Source organism: Copadichromis virginalis, linkage group LG3 (genome assembly GCF_057382275.1).
Source record: "Copadichromis virginalis isolate Kocher_CV1m ecotype Utaka linkage group LG3, C_Virginalis_male_GT1.1, whole genome shotgun sequence".
NCBI classification, from domain to species: Eukaryota; Metazoa; Chordata; class Actinopteri; order Cichliformes; family Cichlidae; genus Copadichromis; species Copadichromis virginalis.
In genome coordinates this window covers 12,678,841-12,688,343 of record NC_140620.1, presented here as the reverse complement: position 1 = coordinate 12,688,343, position 9,503 = coordinate 12,678,841, and the positions used below count along the sequence as shown (strand labels likewise).

Here is a 9,503-nt window from a genome sequence, read left to right as displayed (position 1 = left end):
GGAAAGTAACAAATGTTGAAACATTGATCAGATTAGAGAAGGAAGTTAAACAGTTGATACTTGTTTAATGTGCAAGTTATGATAGGGGGCAGGGGCAGGGAGGAAGCAATTGCATGGGCACTGCTGAGCAAGAATAAAGTAGTTGTGGTAAACCAGTCATATGACCAATTTAAGGCAGCATAGTAATAAGATGCTATGTACCCATTTTTAAATTGTGGTGATAGGCCAGGTAAAACCAGAGTCATGATAAAAAACAAAAAAAACAAAACGCTGTGTTTTTTCCTGAATACTGTCGTCACATTTACTGTCTAAGGACAGCGCTAGAAAGCAGTCTCTGCTGATGACCCCCCGAAAGTTTAGAAAACAAAAAACACCATTTCCTATCGGTGGAAAAAGGTACAATGTTGACCTATCAAAAAATGATATGGAAACATGGTATTTGTTTTTTTAGGAAGAGGGGGACGTTTTAGGAGTGATGGTTGTGAGAGAACAAAAGAGAGAGAGTTTTAAGATGTGAGAGATTTGTGACATTTAGGCTACGTTCACACTGCAGGTCTTAATGCTCAATTCCGATTTTTTGATCAAATCCGATTTTTTTGTCTGCTCGTTCACACTACAAATAAAATGTGACAGCACACGCGCTCTAGTGTGAACGCTCAAAGTGGCCCGCATGCGCAAAAGAAGACGTCACACACAACGCGCTCTGTTTAGACCAAGAACAAACAGCATTGTTTGACTGATGGTCTTAATATAAAGACTTCGGACTTGTGTTATTTTGTTATTTACATAATAATAGGGTCAGAAAAATCGGATTTGATGCGCTTTCGCCTGCAGTGTGAACGTAGCCTTAGTGTGTTTAGATAGTGTAATTGTTCGTGTTCAGGTTATTTTCTACGTGCTCGTGTTTATCTGTGCCACCTTTCTGTCTCTGTGCATTATGTTCTAGTTCCACTGCATATGTCATTAGTCAGATTATGTTCAGCCCTGTACTCACCCTGCTGACAGTACCCCCCACTCCCCCCGTCAAAGGCCGGCACTCGACCAACCAAAAAAGGGTGGGCGGATGGGACCCAGGACGGGGGGACAGACTCCAAAACAAAGACAGTTCAGGTGGGCGGCCACGTGACCAGTGGCTGAGACAAGAAAGACAGTTCTGGTGGGCGACCACGTGACCGGCGGTGATGCTGGAGTAGATATGGTGGGTGGCCGCGAGCATGGCAGCGGCAGCCGCGAGGAAGACGGCGGCTGCCACTGAGCAGGTCCGGCGGTGATGGAGGAGCAGCTGCAGGTGACGGCTTGGGAGGTGCAGGTGCAGGTGCGGAAACCTCTGGCTGAGGAGCGAGAAAGCTCACAGCTGGCTCCGAATGCTGTGGCGGCAAGTCAGGGAGCAGAACAGGATGATACATGAGTGACTGGGCCAAAGACTGGGTAGGAGACTGGACTACAGGCTGAACTGACTGGACTACAAAAGACTGGACGACAGACTGGACTGGCTGGAAGACGGGCAATTGGGGGACAGGAGGAGACTGAACCAACTGGACAGGAAAGGCCGGTAGATTAACAGAGGTAGGGGAGGCTAATGGCTGAGGTTGGTGAGGCTAATGGCTGAGCTATAGACTGAATTAGTGAGGGGATAAAGCTGCAGCTTGGGCTAGCGCATCAGGTGCTTGAGCGGGGAAGAGCTCAGCTAGCCTAACTAGAGATAGTGTGAGGGCATGAAAGGCTGGATCAGGAGGTGGATGGAGTGATAAACTAGCAGGTGGACGGGCTAGTTCTTCGAAGCCTCTATACAGGTCTGGTTGGGTTCTGGCTGCCCTCAGCCTGGGTGCTGGGGCAGGCATGGAAGGTGGCTGGACGCCAGTCACCTTCCCACCCAATGAACACGAACAGCTGCAGGAGTGGACTGGGTCGCAGCTGCCCTCGTCCTGGGCAGCTGGTACAGGTGTGGGTGTAGTCTGACTGATAGGAGTGGAAATAATGACTGGGTGAGTGATACTGAAAGGTAGGTGCAGGAGGATTTTTAAGAGTAGCCTGGGCTGATGAAAACTAAACAGGCTGACAGGTGGACGATGGAGCAGTCTCAGATAAAACAGTCCTAGAGTGAGCAGACCAAGGGCTTGAGTACACAGGGACCGTAATAGATTTATCAGAGAATGTTCTGTCCCTTCTGCCATCACCATTTACAGTCTTTAATTGAACAGTCTTCGGGGGTGTTGAAGTGCGGATATTGTCCTTAATAAATCCCAGCTCAGAGGGAGCAGAGCAGAAAAATTCTTCCCAGTTCACATCATCCTCCAGGAGGGAAACTCCCCATGGATCGGAGATTAGTCTATTATTTGTTTTAAGTGAAGAATGAAATGAGGAGGGTGGAAAACAGTCACTGGAACTCAACACGGGGAGTCGCTCAAAACGGTCCATTTTATGGTGGCATATGCACCGCTTTCTCCGGGAAGAGGAAGCGGACGGTGTAAACAACTGAGCGTCTGGTGCGGGAGCCTCCGTTGAGCGGAGGTGGGAGGCGTAGCCGCTGTGCCGTGGCGATGCGGAGAGGCCAGTGAGTGAAGCGGCCGGCAGGCGAGCGAGGAGCCGAGCGAGGGAGTGAGCGGTCGAAACTTGACCAGTGACACCCACCCGGCAAATGCTCTGATGCAGGGGAGGCAGCAGGTTCGCCCAGAGCCAGATGAGTCCCTGCAAAGATGTGTTCTCTCTCCGCGAAAAGTCGCTGTTTTCCCCTAAGCTCCTCCGGCCACCGAAGGAGCGCTGCCTCCTGCCGTTCCTGCTTTGTTCATTCTCTCGATCCAATAAATCTTTTTCACTCCTGACAGAATGACGCGACCGGTGCCAAGAAGACACACTTTTGACCCAGCGGACTCTGACTTTTTCGAGCGGCAGGAGGCAGCGCTCTCCATGTGGGCAGAGAAGCTTCAGGGGAAACAGGGAGCAAATCTTCGACATGACTCGTCTGGCTCTGGGCAGCCCTCGAAGATGCCAGGGTCCTCCACCTGCTGCCTCACCTGCTTCGGAGCATTCGCCGCGGAGAGTGGGTGTCACTTGCCAAGCTTTGGCCGCTCTCTCTCTCGCTGCTCCGCTCCTCGCTCGCCCGCCAATCACATCGCCCGCCTATCACAGGCCACTGCTCAAGACATTATCACTGCTAAACCTGGTAATTTCTCCCACTCAATCACCATTTCACCCATCAGTCAACCTTTTTCTGCTAGCAGGGCAGCTCAGAGACTGCCTTCCCTTCCATCTGTTTCACTTTCTCAGGTGAGGGCAGCTATTGCTCAGCCTGTCCCTGCAGCACCTCCTCGGGTGGCTAGGGACCAGCTAGCACTCACTCCTGTGCCAGCTCCCAGGACGAGGGCAACTGTGACCCAGTCTACCTCCACACCCATTCCTGTTTTTCAGGTGGGGGTGACTGTTGCCCAGCCACCTCCCGTGGCTTTCCTAGCACCCAGGGTGAGGGCAGCCAGAATTCCACCTGACCCCCCTAGAGGCTCAGCTGAGACTCTCCAGCTAGTGCCCTCATGCTCTGGAGGCTCGGAACAGCTAGCCTGTCCACCTGCTAATCCAACACCGCTTCCATCTCCTGATCCAGCCTTTCATGCCCTCCCACCTTCCCTGGTGCCTTCAGCCTGCCTTCAGCCAGAGGTTCCTGCACCTGCTGACCCCACTTGCCTTCAGCCAGAGGTTCCCGCACCTGCTGGCCCCGCAGCTGCCGCTCCGTCACCGCTGGCTACATCACCGCCGGCTCCTACACCGTCGTCTGAAGCTGCCCCTCCGTCACCTGCAGCTGCCCCCTGTCGCCATGCAGCTGCCCCTCCGTCACCACTGGCTCCCATGCTGTCGCCTGCAGCTGCTCCTCCGTCGGCTCAAACGCCGTCGCCGGCAGCTGCTCCTCCGCCGGCTCCCACGCCATCCTCTGCAGCTCGTCGTCTGCAGCTCGTCGCCGGCCTGGTCGGCCTCCGGACCTGCTCAGTCGCCGCCACTGCCTTCGGCATGGCTGGCTTCTGGACCTGCTCAGACGCCGCCACTTCCTTCTGTGTGGCATGCCTCTGGACCTGCTAAGTCGGCGCCACTGGCTTCCGTGTGGTGGGCCTCTCGATCTGCTTAGTTGCCTCAGCCACTGGCCGTGTGGCTGCCTGTTGGATCTGTGTTTCCACAAGCCCCGCTGGTTTAGAAACTTATTCTCGTTAACGACAAAAACAAGATGAACATCTTTTACTTGCTAGCAAGGGAAGTCTTTGGTTAAGAACCAGCTCTTGGAGCTCACGCTCCTAACCTGCCTCTAGCCCAAAGTCCTTTAAAGAGCAGCTCGCTGGCAGCTATTTATTGACAAACTGTTACAATACACAATACAACACAAGCACCTACCACCGTAAACCCCCACAATGGTTCTAAGACAAGGCATTATGTGTGTGTATGTGTAAGCATCTATATCCATGTGCAAGAACCTTCGGCCGCCAGGTACCGGCCTTTGAAAGGAGGGGCGGGGGGGTCATCTCTTCCTCACCTCCACACATGACACTCCTGACATTAAGCCACGAAAATGATTTTTTAAATATAAAAACTATGACTTTGATTCTGAATTTATGGTTTTTGTCTGTGTTCAGATCAATTGTGTTAATGCAGTATGTCAAAATGAAAAAGAAAAAAAGTACATTCAGACATGTGAGATCGTGCTGAAAAGAAAGCCAAGTAGGCAAAGTAGTCAAAAACGGCCAATTAAACCCTGGACCCCAGAGGGTCAGTAAAAGTTTAAAGTAACACAATGGTTACTTTTCCTAGTAATTACTTTTTCAAAGTACCTTGCCCAACACTGGTCTTGAGACACAGAGTATGGTGATTTAGATCTGAAAAAAAGAAGAATGAATTAAAAAACAATACTAATGATAAAGTGTTAGTATAATTGGTTATTAAGACTGAGCAGTGGATTTCTATGACTGCTCCTTCTTGAACTCAATAAATTGGATTTATTTTTCAGCTCCAGAAACATGGCTGACACAATAAATGTGACTTCATCTTCCAACCAGACCTGCGATGCTGTTAACACTTCAGCCTATCCTTTCTTTATGCTGGTCTACAGTCTAGTGTTCCTGGTAAGTTTCAAATCATCAGATCACTGTTAAAACTGTGTTAAAGGTTCTCAGTGTATGTGCTGAAGTCCTGTCCTCTCCATCCTTTCTGTGTTTCTTTAGGTGGGTTTAATCCTCAATGGCTTCATCATGAAGTTTCACTTTTGTGGAGCACAGCAGCGGGCATCGAGCAGCTTGAAGATCTACCTGAAAAACCTGACAGCTGCTGACTTCCTGCTCTGCCTCTCTTTGCCACTCCGCATCACCCACTATGCTAGCAGCTCTGTCATCATTCGGCAGCTCTACTGTAGTTTTGGAGCTTGTGCCATCTTCCTCAACATGTACGCCAGCATCATATTCATGGGCTACATCGCTGCCAACAGGTAAACGTCATGATGAAGATTAGAGGAACCTTTTACTGAATTCACACTGCATTTCATGACAATGTTTTTACTACAAATTCTGATAGCCTGACTAAATCACTGACATCACTTTTGACTTTATTAATTTCTACTGATCTGAAACCACTGTGACTGATTAATGAATAGTGACTGATTCATCTACTCAACCCCCGTTTCTTTTCTCTTCAGGTATCTAAAGATCATCCAGCCTTCAGGAACTCACATCCTGCAGACAGCAAAAACTGCCCACATCATTTCCATCATTACCTGGGTGTTTCTCCTGGTTCCGACTGTGACATACACCATCCTGTTTTTCATCACCCAGACCCCTGTGACCTCTAACCCCAGCTGCTGTGATCCCTTCTTTAGTGAATCAATCAAGCTGTTCTTCACAATCATCCACACTTTGTCTCCCATTATCTTCTTGTTGGTCTCCATATGTATGGTCTTCTTCTACTACAGCACCTCCCGCAGGGTGTTGCAGGCACAGCAGAGTCAGCTGGCCTCCTCTGGCTCCGAGAAGCTTGTGAAGTCTCGCAGGAACATGTTAGTGCTGGTCAGCATCTTCTGTGTTTGTTTTGTCCCCTATCACCTGGCTCGTCTTCCCTATAGTCTTCTGTGGAGCAATGACTCTGTAGGCTCAGTCTTGAACTATGTAATGGAGGTGACCACCATGGTGGCAGTTTTCAATGTCTGCCTGGACCCTGTTGTTTACTTTTTCCTCTGTAAGTCTTTCCGGGCAAAGATGAGGAAGGTGGCCATTGTGACCAATATCCGACAAGCAACTGAAGAGAGTGAGCTCAGCAAGGAGCATCTGGACATTAACAGTCTGCAGGAGACAGACACAACACTGTGAGCACAGAAGCAGGCATCAAGCAGCTTTCAACTCTGCCCTCAACAGTTCTCTACGTTTCATATACTGATATAATCTCAGCGATTTTAGTAAAGATTATTTACTTTTGTTACGTTAAAGAAAGAGGAATTTTCTGATCTTGGCCCATGAGAAGTCCATAACAAATAACTTGGTTATGAATGAATCTGTAAGAGTTTTTGGAAAGGAAAGCAAAAGACATCCCAGTGTACTTCAGACCCAGCAACACAATCAGACAGAAACTGGTTCATCCCGAACACAAAACTCCTAAACACAGACTTAACAATGTGGTGTATGCTGTACAGTGTAGCAAGGAATGCCCAGACCTCTACATCGGAGAGACCAAACAGCCACTTCACAAGCGCATGACACAACATAGAAGAGCCACCTCCACAGGACAAGACTCAGCAGTCCATCTGCATCTTAAGGATGCCAATGTTCACATTTTGGACAGAGAGGACAGATGGTTAGAAAGAGGAGTGAAAGACACCATTTTTGTCCACTGTGAGCGACCATCTTTGAGCAAAGACACCAGCTGTCTGCCATCTATAATCCAGTTTTGAGATCCCTTGCCAGACACCTTAACGCCCACTCACATCCTGGGCCATCTGGCCTCAGGAAATCACATGATGGGGTGGGGCCAGGTTTCACAATGAGCTCACCCGAAACCCTGGCTGATTGTGACCTAAACCCGTTTTCACACCTTGGCTCATGTGATTACGTAGAAGATCCCTAAGGGGTCCCTAACCCTCTTGGGGACACTCGCATAGGGCTTAAAATCTGTGACTCTCCTCCAATTGCTCTTAGAACATCTTGCTTAACTGTAACTAGCAATGAATTTAAGAATATCTTTAATCCATTCATCCATCTTCTCCTGTATATATGTGTATTACATATATCAATAATGTGATTAGGTAGAGGATCATTAGGGGGTCGATTGTCCCTCTCGGGGGAATAATCCCCAAATCTGGGACTCCCCACCATTTGACCTTAGAACTGAAGAAGCTTCTTGTATGAGAGGTGAAACGTCTTCAAACAACTTAAAGAAGTCCAGACGCTTTTCTTTCCAAGGTCCTTAGACTACGATGAGCTGGATGACTGAGAACCTTCACAGACAAGCAGGAGACTGTTGTTGTACAGTGGATTGAAGAGAGAGAGGAGCAGTTCGGTTTCAATCAGAGTTCAGTTCCTTGCAAAATAAATAAGCTTAAAACAAGACAAAATCTGTTGTTTTCTACAAACAGTGTTGGGGAGTAATGGAATACATGTACCACCGTTACATATTTAAAATCCAAAATATGAGTAACTGTTTTCCGTTAGTGGTACTGTTTAAAAAGGTAGTATTCAGAGTACAGTTGCTTACACAGAAGTCTGTTCCTGTTTCGTATGTTAGGCTATGCCCTCTCTATTTTAGGTAATTCCACGGTGGTGGAAACCTAAACAAAACACGCATTAAGAGGCTCTAATGCCTGTGTCTCAATCTCGAGTCTCATAATGGCGTGAGGAAATATTTTTAAGAATAATTTAATATGAAGGCAAAGCGGAGTGTTACAGGTATAGCCCTAAAGAATGTAGCCTCGTGGGTAGGGATGGTATCGTTTAGGTTTTATCTGATACCGGTGCTAAAACAGTACTTTTGAAATGGTGCCGGTGCTTAAACGGTGCTTAAACTGGTGCTTAAAGAATGAAGAACACAAACTTTGTCCAAAAACCTCTCACGTTTAGCTGTTTTTTTTTGTAAAAAGATAACAATGTTAGCCTTTTCTGCAGCTATAGGGCATATATGGTATCACTCTTGGCTGGAAGCAATGCTTAAACAGTGGGAAAAAATCCAAAAACCTCTCATATTTAGCTGTTTTCCACTTTTTCTTTGGTCATTTTAGCCTTTTTGGCCAGGGTGAAGAGAGTATCTGCCATCAAACAAGAAGACAGCCGCATGTAACTACAACGGTGTTTGCTAGTTCACCTTACGTGCATTAATGTAATAACGTGGTTAGCCTACTCAACGTAAATTACACACGAACAACATTAAGCTACTCGCCCAGAGAAGAACGGCTGCTGCTGCATCATCATCCTCATCATTTCTGCTACACTGGCAGGGCTAGGGGCCAGGACTCTACTCTTTGGGTTTTTGGGGGATGTTGCAAACTCCGGGCCCGATAACAGGCACCACACCTGCAGTAGATGTGCACAGTGTGAGGTCTCGCAGCAAGCTATCAAATACGGTGCATTTCTCGGCTTTTAACAAAACGCTATATGTCTCAAGGTTTGTCGTCAGATTCAAGGTGTTACCTCCTTTGACAGTATCACAGTATCAGCTTAAAGCACTTGTTGCAGGCTGCTGAGTTTGCATCTTTTGCTGTGAAGTACAGCCAGACTTTTGACCGCTTCGCCTTGGGCATTTTTAATCTGTAGCTCTTCTCTAAAAGAACGTACGTACCTTGGCCCGCTTACTATCCTTGCAAAGGTAAAATTATTGGCTAGAATCCAAAGTGTATCACATCTCAGGAAAAAAGGCAACTACCGTTTATGTCAGACCGGTACACATCCCTACTCATTGGCAGTGTAGTCTGTGCCGCAGGGAGAATGGACTGCCATATCCGTTATGTGTCTGTGAGCGCGAGGGAGGGAGAAAAAGGAGAGGCTCAGAGAAGAGCTCGAGAGGATGTGGAGGGTGAAGGTAACGGTGGTCCCCGTGGTAATCGGAGCACTAGGTGCGGTGACTCCCAAGCTAGGCGAGTGGCTCCAGCAGATCCCGGGAATAACATCGGAGATCTCTGTCCAGAAGAGCGCAGTCCTGGGAACAGCTAAGATACTGCGCAGGACCCTCAAGCTCCCAGGCCTCTGGTAGAGGACCCGAGCTTGAAGGATAAACCGCCCGCAGGGGCGTGCTGGGTGTTTTGTTTTTTTTTTTATATATACACACATATACATATATCACTGACTTTCAGCTTGTTGTGTTTGTGGATATATGACTGACTTTAATTATTAAACATTCGCACATAAATAAGTGACGTCATATTCAGTACTTTTGACAGTTCACTCTTCGGCCGCTCCATCTTATTAGGGAAATTCCATATACATAAATGTAAATTTCAAAACTCAACCCCATCATTTAATTTGTTTTTGATTGAAATTGAATATTACTTAAACTCT

General features: G+C 47.8%; 1 protein-coding gene across 1 annotated transcript; it reads left to right on the top strand.

Moving 5' to 3' along the window:
* Positions 1–4,994: 4,994 nt before the first annotated feature.
* On the top strand, positions 4,995–6,362 carry LOC146712856 (P2Y purinoceptor 14-like). Its single transcript, XM_085452655.1, has 3 exons — positions 4,995–5,099; positions 5,199–5,458; positions 5,666–6,362. Exons 1-3 carry the CDS (start codon positions 4,995–4,997, stop codon positions 6,330–6,332), a joined length of 1,032 nt encoding a protein of 343 aa, XP_085308781.1. The 3' UTR covers positions 6,333–6,362.
* The last annotated feature ends 3,141 nt before the right edge of the window (positions 6,363–9,503 follow it).